Source organism: Rhamphochromis sp. 'chilingali', assembly GCF_963969265.1.
Source record: "Rhamphochromis sp. 'chilingali' genome assembly, chromosome: 6".
In the NCBI taxonomy this organism is placed as follows: domain Eukaryota; kingdom Metazoa; phylum Chordata; class Actinopteri; order Cichliformes; family Cichlidae; genus Rhamphochromis; species Rhamphochromis sp. 'chilingali'.
Window position 1 is genome coordinate 6,926,209 of NC_137933.1, and position 20,873 is coordinate 6,947,081.

At 43.6% G+C, this 20,873-nt stretch overlaps 1 protein-coding gene across 2 annotated transcripts in view; it reads right to left on the bottom strand.

Moving 5' to 3' along the window:
* lsp1b (lymphocyte specific protein 1 b) overlaps nt 1–20,873 on the bottom strand; it is a 65,116-nt gene that overhangs the window by 35,030 nt on the left and 9,213 nt on the right. For both annotated transcript variants that reach the window (XM_080884530.1, XM_080884529.1), the window contains exons 4-5: nt 2,013–2,167; nt 990–1,284 (exon numbers count right to left, since the gene is read on the bottom strand). In XM_080884530.1, coding sequence (XP_080740656.1) covers nt 990–1,284; nt 2,013–2,167 — 450 coding nt within the window. The remainder of the gene's footprint in view (nt 1–989; nt 1,285–2,012; nt 2,168–20,873) is intronic.

Here is a 20,873-nt window from a genome sequence, read left to right on the forward strand (position 1 = left end):
CCCAATATCGCCCAATTTTAAAGTGTGAAACTTTTAAAACTTGTTTTCACTGTTCGCTCAAACTGCATTAGTTGGTGGCAAAAGCCTAATGAATACCTAGCCCACTGCTGGTGATAAAAACTGGAATTTCCACAGCGCCTTACATCATTGGTGCTTCATTTTGACACCCTCTAAGCCAAAGCAGCATTCTTTCACTTTATTGCTTCAGATCTGGAGCCAAATTCTATGAAATTGGAGTTGTTTAAAAAGCTTGCGTGTACTTCATGAAACACTTTTTATGAAACACTAGGGGAAACAGGACATTTTTCTGGAGCTATGTCAGTAAAGTACTGACATAGCTGCTTTGTAGATGTCTGAATAACAAAATGAAATGCCTAAATCCCAACTTCTTAACATGTGAAACTGTTGGACACATTTGACAAATTGTGTGAGAGATTGAATCATGGAGGCAAAACTGAAGTTAGTTTGTCCTTGATGTTATTATCTCATGAAGATTTCATGAGATTCATTGTTTTTATGTGCACACGATGGATTATAAATGACATAGCCAAATATAAAATTTCAAAATTGTTTCCAGAAGAGTGTAATTCTAGTTGATTTGGAACCTGTGTGCTTGCTGCATGACATCTATGTCAACAGTGTTTTATTGAAAATGGATCTTCAGTCTGCCTTTATTGATAGACTCACAAACCTCCTGACATTTTCTGAGGTAGCATTTTGCAAATCTTACATGAAAGTATGATCTTATTCTCAAGATTGCTCTACATTGATCTTATTGTGCAAAAAGGACAGTTACCTAAGTAAATTTAAATATATCTATTTTAAATATATTTTATATGTAATATATAATAAATATATTTTTAATTAATTCTCTCTATATATAATATATATACATGTGTGTGTGTGTGTGTGTGTGTGTGTGTGTGTGTGTGTGTGTGTGTGTGTGTGTGTGAATCCATAGATTTCCTTACAATCTGTACAAAGCAAACCTTGTTTTGCAGTGTTCTTTCTTCTTCATTGTCCTCCCTCGCCTCATTCTTGTCATCCCTGTGTCGCCACACCCTTATGTGGTGGAGGTCTTCCTTCACTTCATGTGTGAAGTCCACCTCTTCCTCCTGTTCATCATCTCTTGGAGTCTGTCTGCTTTCTGTCGGCCTCCTCTCTTTCTGCAGAGTTGGCTGCACCTCTTCTTCTTCTCTCTCCTGCTCATGGTTGTTATTCTCATTCTTCTCCTCCTGTTCCTTTTGCACCTCCACCTCCCCCTTCACCCTGCAGGCTTCTTCACTGTGGAAAAGATAATTACATTGAACTGACCAAAATGTTGTGATCCAGACACATTACCACAAGTAAAAACCTTGGGGAAAACAACAAAGAAAAAAACTCTACATAACCTACACAAATGACTGCATTTCAAAATGTAAAATCACTTAAGTACTGTACTTGAGCAAAATGAGCAGGGTGTAGTAGAGGCTGACAGTCATACTGTATGATTTCACCTCACATGATATCATCTTTCCCTAATGTTTTCTTAAAAATATAGCAATTATGTTACATTTTACAACTGCAGGAAAAAAGAAAAGAAAATGTTGAAGAAAAGTAAAAAAAAACATATTACTTTTCCTAAAACATCTGCCTGGCTTCCTACAGAAACTACGCAACACTTTTTTAAAGCAGGCATTTGCAAAATATCACCACCAAAATATAATTTTGTATTATTGCAACAAGATAACCCACAATTTTCATGACTGTGACTTATTTATTTTCCTATATTTTCATCAAATAAAGTTTTATTTCATTCCTTTTGTTAAGCAAGCTCACTTCTAATTCTTTTTTCATTATTATTATTTAATTATTTTGTCAACCCAAATACAATATAGCAACATGCTATGTTATATTTTATTTGTAGCTTTTTGTGTTTAAGAATTAGAGAAGATGAGTAATGCTGTGTGTCTATTACCTAGATTGGGCACAGCAAGACATTAAAAAAAAAGAACAAGGAAAAAAAAACTAACAGTGAGTAGGGAGCATATCGTGGCTTCATTGTTCCTGCTGCCAAATACGATGTCATATCTGCTGGCCGGCAGGTTGTGTGCTGCAACCTTGTGTCGTGTGCCAAGAAGACCGATGAGCTGTAAGATGTCCTGACTTCCTTTTTGTCATTCGAGGTCTATAAGAAGTCAAATGCAGAGAAGGGAACACAACATCTTTAATAAATTAATGCTATATACCAAGAGTGTGCAAAAGATGTTTACATCAGACCATGCATTTTTTCTTAGCATTGCAATAATTATTTATTAGAATTATTTACTGTTTCCCCACATAAACCCCTAGGTTACAAGTTATGATTAAAAATCACTACAGGTAATAATAAACATACTTAAATTCCTCCTGTGCTTGCAGAGCAATTTCCCTAACAATCATTATGTAGAGCATTATTAGTGTAAATGATTGGGCAACCAAAGTGCAGATTTGGGAACCATAACAGAGTGTAGATATGAATGTCATGGTAATTTGAGCTTTTAATGATTTCCTTGAACTTTTTCCACTTTGCAAAGCATTTAAGCATTTAATGACTTCACTAAACAAGAATTGGTGCACAAGTTCTACAAAGGGTCAAAGGTATACAGACGAGATCAAATAATTATATACCCCCACTATTTTTTGGTTAAATCTCCCTCAATAACTCACATCTTGCCGGGGTGGTTTTAGAAGTCATTAGATCCAAGTGGTTGTCATACTTCTTGCTATATATTTGTCTCAATATTTAAACTCTACCAGGGCCTGGCAGAACTGGTAGAGCTCATTTAAAATTGTTGATTTCTTGGCACTGATCTGGCTTTTAAAACAAACTTTCAATACGGTTGAGCTCAGAGCTTTGAGTGGGCAATTTCAGCAGCTTAATGTAACCCAGTTCCTAAAATCATCTCAAACAAAAGAGAAGAAAAAGCAAAACATTTAATGTTCATTGTTTCTGTTCTTACTGTCCTTGTTTAATGAAAGTGAAACGAGATCAAAATATTTATTTAAACATACACTCAACAAAAATATAAACGCAACACCTTTGTTACTGCTCCCATTCCCCATGGGATGGACGTAGAGACCTAAAATTCATTCCAGATACACAATATAACCATCCCTCCCAAACAGTGGTCACAAATCAGTCCAAATGTGTGGTAGTGGGCACATCTGCTATATTGAGATAATCCATCCCACCTCACAGGTGTGCCACATCAGAATGCTGATCTGACATCATGAGTAGTGCACAGGTGTACCTCAGACTGCCCACAACAAAAGGCCACCCTGGAATGTGCAGTTTTTTGCGCTATTGGGGGTCTGGGGACCCAGAACCGGTCAGTATCTGGTGTGACCACCATTTGCCTCATGCAGTGCAACACATCGTCGCATGGAGTCTATCAGATTGTCAATTGTGGCCTGTGGAATGTTGGTCCACTCCACTTCAATGGCTGCGCGAGGTTGTTGGATATTCGTGGGAACTGGTACACGCTGTCGTATACGCCGGTCAAGCACATCCCGAACATGCTCAATGGGTGACATGTCCGGTGAGTATGCTGGCCATGCAAGAACTGGGACATTCTCAGCTGCCATCTGCCCTGAACAATGTGAACCATGATTCATCCGTGAAGCGCACACCTCTCCAACGTGCCAGACGCCATAGAATGTGAGCATTTGCCCACACAAGTCTGTTACGGCGACGAGCTGGAGTCAGGTCAAGACCCCGATGAGGACGACGGGCATGCAGTTGAGCGTCCCTGAGACGGTTTCTGACAGTTTGTGCAGAAATTGTTTGGTTGTGCAAACCAATTGTTCCAGCAGCTGTCTGGGTGGCTGGTCTCAGACGATCTTGGAGGTGAACCTGCTGGATGTGGAGGTCCTGGGCTGGTGTGGTTACACGAGGTCTGCGGTTGTTAGGCCGGTTGGATGTGCTGCCATATTCTCTGAAACGCCTGTGGAGACGGCTTATGGTTGAGAAATGAACATTCAATGCACGGGCGACAGATCTGGTTGACATTCCTGCTGTCAGCATGCCAATTGCACGCTCCCTCATTGCTTGTGGCATCTGTGGCATTTTGCTGTGAGACAAAACTGCACATTCCAGGGTGGCCTTTTGTTGTGGGCAGTCTGAGGTACACCTGTGCACTACTCATTATGTCAGATCAGCATCCTGATGTGGCACACCTGTGAGGTGGGATGGATTATCTCAATATAGCAGATGTGCCCACTACCACACATTTGGACTGATTTGTGACCACTGTTTGGGAGGGATGGTTATATTGTGTATCTGGAATGAATTTTAGGTCTCTACGTCCATCCCATGGGGAATGGGAGCAGTAACAAAGGTGTTGCGTTTATATTTTTGTTGAGTGTAGATGGGACGCAGATTATATATGATATGCTCTGGTCAAACAAGGGTTAAGTTTTCTCAGAGGGTTGATGAGCTCTGATGAGAGCCTATTGTTTTACTCCACTCCTCGCATGTCAGCCAATCGGTGACGCTCTAGGCAGCTCTTGTCCCTCCTTAGTACCAGCTCCCAAGTTTTCACTCTCTTGATCGTAAAGCCGAACAGAGCAGGCGGACTAAAACTTTGTTATCGGGCAGAGCGAAACCGGAAGGTTTACTGAGCTGTGGCTTCACGTAAACGCTGAGCATCCACTCGACGGCGATCAGGTTTTTATATGGGACGAATCCAAAGACCAGGTCAGCGATTCCAGAACCCAGAGTGTTCCACTGTTCACTGAATGGCGAGCCAACCCAAGATCCTAGGAGACGATATACATATACATGCACACTCATTTGCACATTGATGGACTACAATCCTCTACTGTACAAGTACTACGGTAGGACAGACAATCACACACACACTCCTTGTCGGACGAATTCTATTGGAATACACCCGTTTGTCATGGGCCCCACCGGTACCATTTGGACTTAAAAAAAGACTAATTCTTTTACTTGTGCACAATTTTATTTTATTCTATTTTTTTTGCTACTTTGGGGGAAATTTTTATACTTGACATTCTGTTAAAACCTGTTGAAATACTGTGTTGTTTACAAATTTATTTTACAAGGCTTAACATCACTAAAGTACTTTTGAAGCCACACAACTGTGTTTGTCTGGTTTCTCTGCCATTCGTGTACCAGAGCTCTAAGAGTCGTTCTTAATCTTCTGATGCTAGCCCAAATTACTTATTACCTTGGTAATTATCCATTGGTACTTTATATAACTCCACGTGCTACAAAAGTGGCGAGCCAGCCAGGAGCTCTTTGGTGCATGAATATCAGCAGTGAAACCTCCTTAAAGTGTGTATTTTCATTTAAACATCTTTTGCTATTGCCACAAGATGGATTTTGTATTGAGCTCAGGTATCAAAGTCCCCAATGCAGTAATTGTTAGTGGTATACTCAATTCATCGGATGATGAAGAGGTTCTTGACTTTTTGAAGCAGTATGGTACCTTTAGAGCCGTCCCAGTTGTAGACTCCAAACTCCGAATTTTTCAAAAATCTGATCGTTGAGTATCGAAGTGGTAACTCCATTGATGCCTTAACTGATCTTTTGCCATGAAGTTGAAGGGAAGCCCGGTGTAAAATACCATGTAAGAGCTCTCTCCAGCGTTTACACTGCCACCGGACGTTTACACCGGACGTTAGATCGTTCAGCGGTTTCACAATACTTGAGTAGCCTTTAGGAACTGGGTTACACCCTCCCCTGGGTTACACCCTCCCCTCTTGAATTCATGCAAGTCCCTTTGCATGCCTACTGCGAACTGCATCATCTAAGAACAATAATTCCGCTTTAGCATTTAAAGATTCAATGAAAGCTGTGGTTAAGCCCTGAAATAATGATTTGACCACAGTGACAAGGGGATTTCCCAATTCAGGGTAGTCTAGCCTTTTTGGTGGCTGGCAACTTCTTTCAGATCGTCGGACAGGAATTTCTTTGCTTGTTTGTTCATCTCTCTCCTTGTTTACTGTTTCTCTGTCAAATATCAAGTCCCCTCCTTCCTCATCACTCCCTAACATGTCTGGGGGAAGTAGAATTTGTTCATCCCTCATGTCAGGGCAATCCGTAGAAGGTAAGTCTTTTTCCTTTTCAGATTCATCATTTCCAGGTAAGTCTCTTTCCGTTTCAGGTAAGTCTTCTTCATATGAGGCTTCTCTATAACTTGTGATCTGATTGTCATAAGGTTGGTTGTGGTCAGCATGACTGGCTGGAACAACATCGGATATGGTGTCTGCACAAGCTGGAGTATTACCAGCCAACTTGTCTTGATCTGCAGTCACATTATCTTGACCAAGACTTGATTTATGAGTCAGCAGAACATCTCGCTTGACAATGTACGCCGAGTCATTTGGCACTGATCTATCTGCAAACCAGTGGATTGAAACAGTATCAGGGTGATCTGCTCTTTCATTGTCTTTGTGAGTGGTCTGTTGAGTTCTGGGCCTTTTCTTTGGTTTTGGTTCTTCAGGTTTCACTTCCTTGGCTGCAGAGAGGAACCCACAAGGGAGTAAGAGGTCTCTGTGTAGGGTGCGTAAGGGGCCATCCCCGCCCTCTGGTATAACGGTGTAGACGGGGAGGTCTCCAGCTCGTTTCACCACCACGTAGACGGTCTGCTCCCATTTATCGGCGAGTTTGTGCTTCCCTCGAATGCATATGTTCCTGACAAGGCTGGACTGGGACAAAAAATCGGCCCGGGCATTTTGACTAGAGACCGGCCCACCAGGATAAAGATTGAAAATGTGACGTCATTCAGGGGTAAAACCGCAAAGGATTCTGGGAACTTGTGGCAAGAGGTACTAGCGCACGCAGGCTTTCAATTGAGCTCAGTTACACAGCGATAATAAGAAACCCAAAAAATGGCAAGAAGCTGTTGTATTATTAACTGCAATAGCCGGTCGCATGACAGCCACGGGAAGCCGACGGGTAAAGAGATCTTTTTTTTTTTTTATCGGATTACGTCCTTGAAGAGAAATTTTTTTAAGCCATGTTTCCGAAGTAAGAGCCGACGGATGGTCTGGATATGCCAAATATAACGTCTCAGAACACTCCAGCTCACATGTTAGTCTGCTCCAAGCATTCCCACAAAGGTCAGAGTTTTGTAGTAGTTAATACGTCATTTTTCTTAACATAATTGGTGATATAGGTTACAAGCAAGTCTGGCGCTGAACAGAAATTATCGCGCTATGCTCCTTTATTTATTGTGCATAAATAGTGAATTGTCCTGACACAATATTGCGTTTCGCTTCTGTTGTTACCATGGTACATTGACAAAAACATATACTTTTATTCACAGGATAAAACAGTTGTTTTGTATCACTAATTGTCCAGTACGATTACAGCATACAATATTATTGTCACTGCTACATTTCTGTAATGCTACCAGAAATTATTTCCACTGCTAATTAATTACGGTTGAGCTCAAAGGTTATATTAATAAACGGTTAACGAATGTGTATTTATGACGACGATTTGTGAGACTGGTAAACTTACCTTTGTTCGTACGATGGTCTTTCGTTCTACACGGTGCATTTCAAGGTCCTGCACCCATCCGTCGGTAAACTGTACCTGGGCTTGTTGCAGTGACCTGAAGTTACTAAACTTCATGAGTGTATGCACTCACTCCAAGAACCGTATAATTCTAAATATGAGCGTGGTGAAAGTTGGGCAGCACGCTAACGTCTTTGGTCCACTCTGTGTGCTCGTAAGGGTCTGACCCTTTCACTCCTTTGATTTTTTCCTCGTATCTTTTCTTTGTCTTTTCGTCAAGTCTGTCTTTGTACGGACCGGCATTGTTCTCCTTTTGTTTTGTACATTCCTTTTTTGTGCGGCAAAGAAAAAACAAGAAGGTATTGAAACCGGAGAATGAATGTTTTGCGGTGCTGCAAATGCTTGCATTTGATGCGGTACTTGGATTGTTTTGCCACGAGTTCCCGGCATGCAATGTGCGAAAATCACGTGATTGCTAAACAAGGGGGCGGGTGCATCCGGCCTCCTCGGCTGTAATTGGTCCAGCCCAGAGTCGATCATGACCAATTGGCCAATCCAACACCTTTCATTATATATACCCTGAAAAAAAAACAAAAAATCCATCGGCCCATAAAAACAAAAAATCGCCAGCGGCCCACTGGGCAAATGCCCGGTATGCCCGATGGCCAGTCCAGCTATGGTTCCTGACCAGCACTCGGTCCCCAATTTCCAAGGTAGATGTGGTCACATGTTTGTCAAATCTGGTTTTGTTCCTTTCGGCTACCTTTGCAGCACTCCGTGTAGCTATTTTATAGCTCTCCTCGAGATGGAATTTGAGGTCCTTAACATATTGGAAGTGTAACTTTTTTCATTGTTCTCTCACAGGTAAACCAAATGCTAAGTCGACAGGCAACCGTGGCTGACGCCCAAACATCAGCTCATACGGTGTGAATCCAGTCACCTCGTTCTTGGTACAGTTGTATGCATGAACTAAAGGCTTTACAAAATCCTTCCAACGTGACTTGTCTTTGTTCTCCAGAGTTCCAAGCATACTTAAGAGTGTTCGGTTAAAACGCTCCACCGGGTTGCCCCTGGGGTGGTACGGCGTAGTCCGAATCTTCTGTACGCCTATTACTTCACACAGCCCCTTGATCAGCTGAGACTCAAAATCAGGCCCTTGATCGCTGTATAATTTTTCAGGAATGCCATAGTGTACTATGAAATGGTCCCACAGACACTTTGCGACAGTCTGAGCTTTTTGGTTCGATGTTGGGATAGCGACTGCATATTTAGTAAAATGATCTGTGATGACAAGAACATCTTTCACATTACTGCTGTCTGGTTCAATGGATAGGAAATCCATGCAGACTAACTCAAGGGGTCTTGATATTCACCAAAGGTGCAGCCTTCTCAGGTAACGTTTTCCTGCGCACACACCTGTGGTAGGTCTTTATCTTTTTCTCCACATCTGAGGACATTCTCGGCCAATAGAACCTTGCTCTGACCAGATCGAGTGTGCACTCTATTCCCATATGACCCATGTTGTCATGTAGGCTTGTCAACACAGACTCTCGCAGGTCTTCAGGTAAGACCAACTGATAATGTTTACTACCACCTTCATGGCGTGTTCTGTAGAGAATGTCATTGCACAGCTCGAACCTGTTCAACTCTCTCAGCAATAGGACTACGTCTGGAAGTTCTTTCCTCAATGTGGGAGGGGGTTTCTTCCCACTCTCCATCTGGGTGATAATATGTCTGATGCACCGATCAGATCTCTGGCTGTCTCTGAGATCTGCCTGTGAGAGTTTGGGAATGACTTATAGGCCTCCCAACGTCTCTTCGTGCTCAAAACTGTCAGGTACAGCATCTTCAGAAATGGCAAGACTTTTGACAAGGGATATACCTGCATCATCACCCAAAGCTTCAGAGGTGGTTGAATGATAAACAAACTGTTTCTCACAGATAGCATGAACAACATCCTGATGGACTGAGTCAATATTGTCTGGATCTGACAGATGTTATTTTGCGAACTCTCTTTTTGAGATGTAAGGTCATCAGGTAGCTTGCCATGAGGACGACGCGAGAGTCCATCGGCATCTCCATTTTGTTTTCCAGAACGATACTGGAGTCTGAAATTGAATGTAGAGAGGGCCGCCAACCACCTGTAGCTGGTTGCATCGAGTTTTGCTGAGGTGAGGATGTAGGTCAGAGGGTTTGAAACTGTGACAACGGTGAACTGATTGCCATAGAGCAGTGCTTCCCAAACTTTTTCCAGCCACGTACCCCTTGAGACATGTCACCCTCAGCCGCATACCCCCTACTACGAACGACTCTTAATTAGTGTCTATAAATACATTGCAATATCGCATGCATAAAGATAAATACTGCACAGTCGATTATTTCTCACCACCAAATGAATTTATCAATATTTTTTAGTAATGACAGAGTTTTAATAACAAACTTTACTACTTAATACTAGCAGTGTATCAAAGGATTTATTAGAATTCACTTTTTTGTCGAGAGCATAAAGGCCATGAACTTTCATTAAACAGAACTTTATTTAATGTGATAGATGTGCTTGAGCAGAGGCACACAGCTCTTCAATGTTTGGCTCAATTTGGGAAAGGCTGAGTCTTAAATCGTTTTCCACACAAAGTCTTGCTCTGTATTTTGTTTTCATGTTTGTTAAAGCAGAAAATCCCTTTTCGCATAAGTATGTGGTGGCGAAAGGCATCAGAGTCTTGACAGCGCGCTTAGCCAGCGCGGGCTGTTCAGTGCGCAGCCCTATCCAGAAATCCGCCAGGTTCTTTTGAGCGTGTTCAACTTTTAGAGATCCATCTGTGGCGATTTCAATTAGGCTCTCCTGGTCAGACGGTGATAACGAAGTAGGCACGGCGGTGAACGGGTGACGTATCCAATCATTTGAGCCGTCCGTCTCTGGGAAGTATCGGCGTAACTGCACCGCCAGCTCCTCAAGGTGCACGTTACATTCGCGCTTTACACTTTTAGATAGTGTGAGATCATTAGAGCACAGAAAATCATGCAGCACAGGAAAGACTTCAGTGTTGTTTGTATCCAAGCAGTTCTTCCAAAGGTTTAACTTCTTTATCATGGCCTCAACTTTATCTTGAACATTGAATATAGTTGCAGAAACGCCTTGTAATCCGAGATTGAGCTCGTTCAGACGAGAAAATATATCACACAGATAAGCCAGGCAGGTAAGGTACTCTTCATCATGCAAATGTTCAGACAGCTCAAAGGGATGGTTACTGAAGAAAACTTTAAGTTCATCCCTCAACTCAAAGAAACGGGTCAGCACTTTCCCTCTAGATAGCCAGCGAACCTCTGTGTGGAGTAATAATGTCTCATGCTCGCTGCCCATCTCATTGCACAACGCAGCAAATAAGCGGGAGTTCAGCGGCCTGGCTTTCACAAAGTTAACCATTTTTACACTCGTGTCCAAAACATGTTTCAAACGGACAGGTATTCCCTTTGCAGCAAGAGCCTCTCGGTGGATGCTGCAGTGTACCCAGGAGACATCTGGCGCGACTGCTTGCACACGCGAAACCACACCTCCGTGTCTCCCAGTCATGGCCCGTGCGCCATCAGTACAGATGCCAACACATCTGTCCCACACGAGTCCATGTGTGTTCATGAATGTGTCCAGCTTTTGAAAAATATCTGCGGCAGTTGTCCTTTGTTCCAGCGGTTTACAGAACAGCATGTCCTCCTTGATGGTTCCTTCATGAATGTAGCGCACATATACGAGAAGATGCGCCAGGCCAGCCACATCCGTGGACTCATCTAGCTGTATTGCATAACATTCACTGTGGCGTATGCCAGAGGAGGAGCCAGACATTTGAAACACCCGGGGCTTAGCCCTAAAGGGTAGTATGCATGTGGGATTTTTTTTTTTTTTTTGAGGGGGGGGGGGGGGGGGGGGGGGGGTGTAGAAATGACTGAAAGATTAATAGGCTCTGTTTTGAGTTTTGTTCAAAAAAGAATGACTTCATATAGGGAAATATATATATCACACATGCAGGACACCTTAAACTAGTTTTTTAATTGAGCAGCAAGACAGAACGAAGTCGGGGCTGTATCAAGACACAGGGACTAAACCCCAATTCAACCAGACCCAGAACTGATCCAGAATTAAAACAGGACTACAACAGTTCAAAAGCAGGATTACTGAGGACTTAACCAAGACATAACCACAATCAGAACTAGATGATAGTAGCACTAAAAATCATCATAGACCTGCACTACACTTATTTATTTAATTCTACCAAAGTACAATATTTAGATTGAGAAAAGTTTATATAATTATTTAGCCTTGTTGTGCAAACAAGCCTGCAGAACTTAATAAATATAGAATTTGAAAAATAGCAAACCTAAAAAGAAACACTAGGTACGAGATACATGAGTACCTATGATACAGTGATACTTTTAGTAAGCAACCATTTGACTAACATGTGTGTCTCACCTGCTCTTGTTCATCTCTGTTCTGTCCTCATTCTCCATCTCAATCTCTGCTCCTCTCTCGCCCTCTCTGCTCCTCTCTCTCCCTCTTTGTGCTGACAATCATCAAATATACAGTTGAAACCAGATATTTACAAACTCTTCAGATCAAAACACAAACACTTTTTTAATTGTAACATCAAATCAGACTAAATGTTTATTTTTTTAGATTGATAAATATAAAAACATATTTGTTAACTTTAAGAGTAAAGAGAGAAACTGTCTGTGTTTTTTAATTGCAAATGGCACCAAATTGTATTCAAATTGAGCCACACTTATGGAGCTCCACGATTCTTTTCCTGGTGTTTTAGTTGACATCTCTGGATTTTCCCATGTCAAAGAAACAGGCTCTGTGTTTTGCCTTATATGCATCCACAGCTGTGCCACCAATTTACTCACATGGACTCTACTAACCTATCAGAAGCTTCTTCAGCTCAGAATAGAATCGTCTGGAGTTTTCTTATTAATTAACAAACTTAGTGTACATGTACTCCTAAATTTAATGAAAGTGATAAAAATAGCTCTGTCTCTCTTTATTCTGACATTTAACTAATTCAAAATATATTTCAATATTTATCTAAAACAAAAGTTTACTCTAAATTGATGTTGTACAGTAAAAATGTTTTATGTTTTCTCCCTAAAGTGTATGTAAATATCTGGTTACAAATGTGAATATCCTGCTGTGTACTGAAATCCCTCTTGTTTTGCATAGAAATATACTGAACAACATAGTAAGCATAATATATAAAATAACATTTACCTGAGTTTTTTCTTTGAAAGAACCCTCTAATGTCCATTCTTATATTTCAGTACATAACTGAAACCGAATTAGTCGGGGAGGGTAAGAACTGAAAATATGAAATAAACACACGTAAGCTAAGACTCTCTAAAAAATAGCATTTGTTCGGCTTTTCATTTCGCCATTTGTTGATTCACTTGAAGAGCAAGTAAAATAATATTGGTCAAGTGATCAGTTTCATATCAATCTTTCGTGATGCACCGTCATATTTACATTATTTGTACGGTACGAATGATTTGCTTTGGTACCTGCTCAAACTTAAGCTCTCCTTAGTATGGCTGGCTCAGTCGCTTAGTGCCTGAGCTTGGATCATACCAATATCAGGGGGGGATTCACGCACAGTCGTAAATTCCCACAGTGTGCACTATGTGCTTCGAATATTGTGTGTACTTTTTGTTTTATACAGTTGTCAGCCAGGCATCTAACTATGAAAAAATTACACTCCAAAATACCCCGGGCTTCTGACAAAACAACCCGGGCTTAAGCCCCGTAAGCCACCCCCACGCTCCGCCCCTGGCGTATGCGCAGAAGTAGCTGCTGTAAAACATTTTCTGACATTGCATTGATGCGCCGTAAGACAGTATTGTTTGATGATGGAATGGACTGTATCGTCTTTTTTGCCTTTTCCCCCAACATTGTCCCTACCATATCTAAAGCAGCAGGGAGAATGAGGTCCTCCACAATAGTGTGGGGTTTGTTGTTTTTAGCCACTCTGTAACTGACCATGTAAGATGCTTGTAGTCTGTTTTTATTCATAAGATCTGGCACCTGAATGCAGGTTTTACTTGTTGAAAGTGATTTTAGCTGTCGCTCAAAATATTCCCTTGGTTTATTTTTCAAATGGGGATGATTTGTCTCTAAATGTCTGCGCAAAAGTGAAGGTTTCATTGAGTTCTGAGACAATACTTTTGCACAAATAACACACTGTGGCCGGGGAAATCCACCAATATTTATACACGTAAACCCCAGCGAAATATAATTGTCATCATATTTGCGCTTCTTTGATGAGGTTGTGTTACAGTCCGTGCTGTCATGCTTTCTCCCACTTTGACGCTCCGCATCAGACACTTCATCACTTTCCACATGGCTGGCTCCAGCTATGCTAGCCACTTGGCTAGTAACCACAGATACATCCCTGCTAGCACTGCTAGCATCCAAATCTGACGAACACATTGTTGTTGAACAATCACCTGTGCGGTCACTGGAAAATGCATCTTCAGATATGAGCTTATTGGTTGTTGTGGCCGGTGTCTCTGTGGTAGGGCCTTTTTTTCTTGTTAACCACTTGTCCATTTTCGCGCTGCACTGAATGCTTGGAGGCAACTTCAACTGTTAGGTGTCAGTCATTTGGGCAAATCACGCCCATGTATTTTGTCAGAGCTATTTTTTTGCTGAACACCAGAGGGTGGTATATAGTCATGTATTTGACAGGCAAAAAAAACTGCATTAGCGCAAATTTCGGCTTTTAAAACTTTTGATCCCCACTCCAACCCCAACCCACGCGTACCCCCTACAGCCACTTGCGTACCCCCGAGGGTACGCGTACGGTAGTTTGGGAACTACTGCCATAGAGGTAGTCACTCAGCTTCTCTGTTACAGCCCACTTTAAAGTCAAAAACTCGAGCTTATGTGCTGGATAGCGGGACTCACTACACGATGAACCTCAACTCGCGTAGGCGATAACCCGCAGCTGTCCCTCCTGCTCCTGGTATAAGGCTGCTCCAAGGCCCCTAGTGCTCGCATCTGTATGAAGGATGTAAGGCAGCTTTGGGTCAGCAAAGGCCAGGACTGGAGGCGATGTTAGCTTGTCAATGATAGCCTCAAATGCTTTCTGGCATGCAGGGGTCCACTGTCCGTAAAACGGCTCCTTTGGATCATGATACTGATTACTCCTCCCTTTTGATTTGCAATGCTTCCTCAGTGGTGGATAACCGGACACTTTGGGAAGGTCTGGGTTAGCCGATGATGAGCCGGAACCATGGAGGAGCGCTAATGGACTTCAGCTTGGGTTGAAGCCCTCCAGCGCTTCCCAGGAAGATGATGACATGCTGGACATCGGCCTGGACATCCATGGTTTGTCGGAGGATGAGCAGGAGAGCTCATTGTCTGCCCAGTGTGCCGCTACTGCTGCACCGGTTGGCCACGATGACGCCTCTCTTTTTTCCCTTTTTCACCGTGCTGCTGAGAAGCTGCAGACCGATTGGCCCTCTCCTCTGCTAGCTCAGAAGCCGTCGCAGTTCACAGGTTTTTTCCTCCGAACGGAGCCCGCAATGGCCAAAATCCCTCAGGCCGGCACTGTGCCATGAGCTCCGTCACTATGCTCCAGACATGCCAGGCGATGTGCCTGGCGGAGCTCGGATCTCTGGTTCCTGATGACAGCCCGCTGGCACCTTTTCTTAACAAGGTCAGAGTCGCCACGGATTACATCCTCTGTGCATCCTGCTGTGCAGCGCTCTCCCTGGGCTTCAACAGTAGTGGCACAGAGGTGTGGCTGACCCTCTCTGACGTCCTGGATATGGACAGGGTTTTATATCTGTGTCTGCGGCTGGGTTATTCGGACATTCAAGCTCTGCGCGACATCATCCCCTGACGTCAGGCGAGGCCCAAGCCTGCAGCTACCCCTCACAGGCCCGCCACTCCTTTGCCGACTGGCAAGAGACCAGCACCTACTGCCGCAGTGGGTGTGCTGCCAGCAGGAGCACATCCTCCAGTCCGAGCTCCACGCCAATCGGTCTGGAGCCCCCGGTGGAACCCAACGCCCAGAAGGAAGAAGCCTCAGCCCTCCTAGCTGTGGTTCCGAGTGGAGAAGGGGTCCAGCAGCAGGAAGACGCTACTTTAACCCCTCTGTTGCCGCCCAAAAGGTGCCACTTAAGTTCTCTCCAAGCACAAACCCCCTGCACACAAAATGCCTCAGGTTGTAACTCCCTGTTCAGGTGTGTTAAATGTTCAGGTGACCACATTAAGTGTCGCCGCTGTTTTTCATTGTTGTACCAATGGCCAGACATGCTCCTGTATGCATTTCCCCCCAGTGGAAATGATATCTCCAGTTCTAGAGACAGTGTGTCGGCAGTCTCTCTCTCTGATTCTAGTGGCCCCTTGGTGTCCACAAGGTCATGGTATGAAGAGATAATCAGCCTGCTAGCAGCGAGTCCTTGGCAGATTCCAATCCGCAGGGACCTCCTCGCTCAGGCAGGAGGAGAAGTGGTTCATCCACGCCTGTGGCGTGATCTGTGCACCTTCATGCTTACCTCCTGAGAGGTCAAACTTGATTGCTAAGGTTCTGCCACCTAGTAGCAACAATTCAGAGCGCTAGGGCCCCATCTACTAGAGGCTTGTATGCTTACAAATGGCGAGCCTTCGAGCAATGGTGCCAGGACCGCCACACTCTCCCATTTCAGTGCTCTATCCTTCCTGTTGTGTTCAGGTCAAATTTGACCGATTTACAGCTTAAAGCACTCATAAATATTGTGTTTTACATCCGATTGCCTCAAGGCCTTATGCATCCTCCACACCATGCACTAGAACATTTCACAGTGATTATCGCCTCTTTTGTTGAATTTTGAGTGTTTGATTACATCTGTGGTGTTCCCGGTCAAAGGTGATCGCCATAGGAAATGAATGGGAATCCCACTGAATAGTCCACTGAACGACCCATTGAGTGGGCCACTGAACGACACCCACTGAACAACACCACAGAATGGGTCACTAAACGACCCATTGAATGGGCTGCTGAACGACACCCATTGAATGACCCACTGAATTGGCCACTGAACAGGTGGGTGGAGCGCCTACCAGTTATGTTATGACTGAGAACCTTCACAGACATACCAGCTATGTACAATGCAGGCCCTGAGGTGACAGTTGATGAGCACCTGGTACCTTTCAGAGGTTGCTGTTTCTTCAAGGTGTACATTCCAACAAACCAGGAAAAAAAGAATAAAGATCTGGGTAGCAGATCTTTATACACACACACACACACACACACACACACACACACACACACACACACACACACACACACACACACACACACACACACACACACACACACACACACACACACACACACACGGCTTCTGTATTTTGCTTCTGTATTTTGTAATACATTTCCAGTGCGTATTTGTATTTTCAATGCAGTTATTTTATGTCTAATTCTATTTATTCATGTTAAACACTACTTTGAGACATTGTTCAGAGCTAAAGAAGGTTGAGTAAATGAATAAAAATAACCGAAGGGCTATTGTGGATGTTTTGACATTCCTGCAGGAGCTGCTCAATAAGGGCCTTTCATTTTCAACAATTACGGTTTATTTAGCACCTATATCTGCTTGTCATGTTGGCTTTGACAGGCTGACACCAGGTGCACATCCCCTTGCTATACATTTTCTGAAAGGGGTTCGCTGGCTGAGAGCCATGCTTAAGTCCAGTGTCCCTGCTTGGGACTTGTCTTTGGTGCTGTTTAAACCCATTGAATCTGTGGATATGAAATTTCTCTCAAATAAGACTCCATTCCTTCTTGCTTTGGCTTCGGCAAAGCGGGTGGGTGTCCTCATGTGCTGTCTGTGCATCCCTCCTGCACATAGTTCTCTCCTGATGGCCACAAAGTCATAATGCGTCCAAATGCTGCCTATTTTCCCAAGATCATGCCTGCATTTTATAGCTCAATGGAGTTTGAGGTGCTGAGCTTTTGCTCCCCTCCTTTGGCATCTGAGGAGCAGAGGAAGATGCATTCTCTTTGTCCAGTGCGTGTGCTACACACCTACATTGAGCGCGCTTAGAATGTGCATTTGTGTGACCAGCTGTTTTTCTGCTTCGCTAATCCAACTAAAGGTAGAGCTCTGTCTAAACAGAGGCTGTCCCACAGGATTATAGAAGCTATCTCACTGGTGTACAGCACCAAAGGCCTTGCTTTGCCCCACTTACAGTGGGGCAAAAAAGTATTTAGTTAGCCACCGATTGTGCAAGTTCCCCCACCTAAAATGATGACAGAGGTCAGTAATTTGCACCAGAGGTACACTTCAACTGTGAGAGACAGAATGTGAAAAAAAATCCATGAATCCACATGGTAGGATTTGTAAAGAATTTATTCGTAAATCAGGGTGGAAAATAAGTATTTGGTCAATAACAAAAATACAACTCAATACTTTGTAACATAACCTTTGTTGGCAATAACAGAGGTCAAACGTTTACTATAGGTCTTTACCAGGTTTGCACACACAGTAGCTGGTATTTTGGCCCATTCCTCCATGCAGATCTTCTCGAGAGCAGTGATGTTTTGGGGCTGTCGCCGAGCAACACGGACTTTCAACTCCCGCCACAGATTTTCTATGGGGTTGAGGTCTGGAGACTGGCTAGGCCACTCCAGGACTTTCAAATGCTTCTTACGGAGCCACTCCTTTGTTGCCCGGGCGGTGTGTTTTGGATCATTGTCATGTTGGAAGACCCAGCCTCGTTTCATCTTCAAAGTTCTCACTGATGGAAGGAGGTTTTGGCTCAAAATCTCACGATACATGGCCCCATTCATTCTGTCCTTAACACGGATCAGTCGTCCTGTCCCCTTGGCAGAAAAACAGCCCCATAGCATGATGTTTCCACCCCCATGCTTCACAGTAGGTATGGTGTTCTTGGGATGCAACTCAGTATTCTTCTTCCTCCAAACACGACGAGTTGAGTTTATACCAAAAAGTTCTACTTTGGTTTCATCTGACCACATGACATTCTCCCAATCCTCTGCTGTATCATCCATGTGCTCTCTGGCAAACTTCAGACGGGCCTGGACATGCACTGGCTTCAGCAGCGGAACACGTCTGGCACTGCGGGATTTGATTCCCTGCCGTTGTAGTGTGTTACTGATGGTGACCTTTGTTACTTTGGTCCCAGCTCTCTGCAGGTCATTCACCAGGTCCCCCCGTGTGGTTCTGGGATCTTTGCTCACCGTTCTCATGATCATTTTGACCCCACGGGATGAGATCTTGCGTGGAGCCCCAGATCGAGGGAGATTATCAGTGGTCTTGTATGTCTTCCATTTTCTGATGATTGCTCCCACAGTTGATTTTTTCACACCAAGCTGCTTGCCTATTGTAGATTCACTCTTCCCAGTCTGGTGCAGGTCTACAATACTTTTCCTGGTGTCCTTCGAAAGCTCTTTGGTCTTGGCCATGGCGGAGTTTGGAGTCTGACTGTTTGAGGCTGTGGACAGGTGTCTTTTATACAGATGATGAGTTCAAACAGGTGCCATTCATACAGGTAACAGGTGGGGGACAGAAAAGCTTCTTACAGGAGACATTACAGGTCTGTGAGAGCCAGAGATTTTCCTTGTTTGAGGTGACCAAATACTTATTTTCCACCCTAATTTACGAATAAATTCTTTACAAATCCTACCATGTGAATACATGGATTTTTTTTTCACGTTCTGTCTCTCACAGTTGAAGTGTACCTCTGGTGCAAATTACTGACCTCTGTCATCATTTTAGGTGGGGGAACTTGCACAATCGGTGGCTGACTAAATACTTTTTTGCCCCACTGTATTTTGTATGCGCAGTCCTTTGTTAACAGCTCTTAATGCTTTGGCCTCTGAGTACCGATGCAGAGTTTATAGTCTCAGCTGTCAATTGTTTTCTGTTCAGAGTGGAGGGTTGCCTTCCTGTCTGTCCCCCACTCATGGTCCTGGATGAGGTCACTCATCGGTGTGTGTACATTGAAGACTGTGAGTATCTGTGTAACACTTTATGATGAACAGTATTTATAAATTCATGGATTTTTTTTTCACATTCTGTCTCTCACAGTTGAAGTGTACCTCTGGTGCAAATTACTGACCTCTGTCATCATTTTAAGTGGGGGAACTTGCACAATCGGTGGCGAGGTGGACCCACTGAGCATTTTGGCTCGGTGAAGAGCGGCTATTGAACTGAGGGATGACTGTGATGACAGCGGTTATATGTGCAGGTGGGCTGTATCCCAATTCAGGGTCTGCAGCCTTAAAGTACGCGGCCTCAACAATCCTCAAGGGCCGCGTACTTAAAGACCGCTAAGGCCGGAAGTGCGAGGCTTGTGAAATGGGACGGTCCAGCCTCCGTTGCGCTGCCCAGGTTGCCTAGCAACCATAATACTAACAGCTGGAAACGTTTCATACAGCATTGTTTGACAGAATTGAAGGAGAAAATCTTTTGTTCATTTGTTTTTTTGTTTCTACATGAGCTTTGATCATTCTCTGTAAGATTAAGGTCAGCTATTGAACGGCGTATATTTTAAAGTACAGGCTTTAAAACCAAGTTAGTACAAACGTCACTAATGTCACATAACTTTGCCGACATGTGGCCAACAGTAATGTTTTAATGTTCTTCGTTATTAAACATTTGCACATAAATAAGTGACATAATATTCAGTACTTACTTAAAGTTTACTCTTCGGGCGCCCCTCATCTGCAGTTTTTTTTCGGCAAAATTATCCACACCCACCGCCGCGCTATGCATTCTGGGATATGTTGGGCCACGAAGTCTACACCGCCACGTCCTTAAAATTCAGGGAAATGAAGGACGCATTTGAGGGCCGCATTTCGAGCAGCCTTCGAATTGGGACAGCCTTCGTCGTGTCGCTGTGACGTAATCGGCCTTAAAATGCGGCCTTTAAGGCTGCAGTCCTGAATTGGGATACAGCCCTCATCTGCCTTAAAGACGTGAATAAAGGTTTCTTCAGCCAGGACATGCGAGGGCGTGATATCCCTTACTTATGTGTTGTACCTCGTTCCTCTCCTTCAGGGAACAGAAGTTATAGACATAACTATTCGTTTCAAGTCTTTAGGTTTTGTCACTGTGCCTCCCCTGTATTACACGTTTCATGTCTAGTCTCCCTTGTCTTCATGTTTGTTTATCGCCTGTGTCTGTTTTGTGTCAGTTATGTTCCCATGTCTGATTCTTCCCCAGTCCCTGTGTCAAAGTGTGTGGCTCATGTTTCCTGTTTTATTTTGATAGTCCCTTGAGATGTGTTCAGAGTGTTCTGTTTTGCTTCCTCCCTGTCTCATTGTGTCAGATGAGTTCCAGCTATGTTTCCCTCCTGATTCTCATCCCC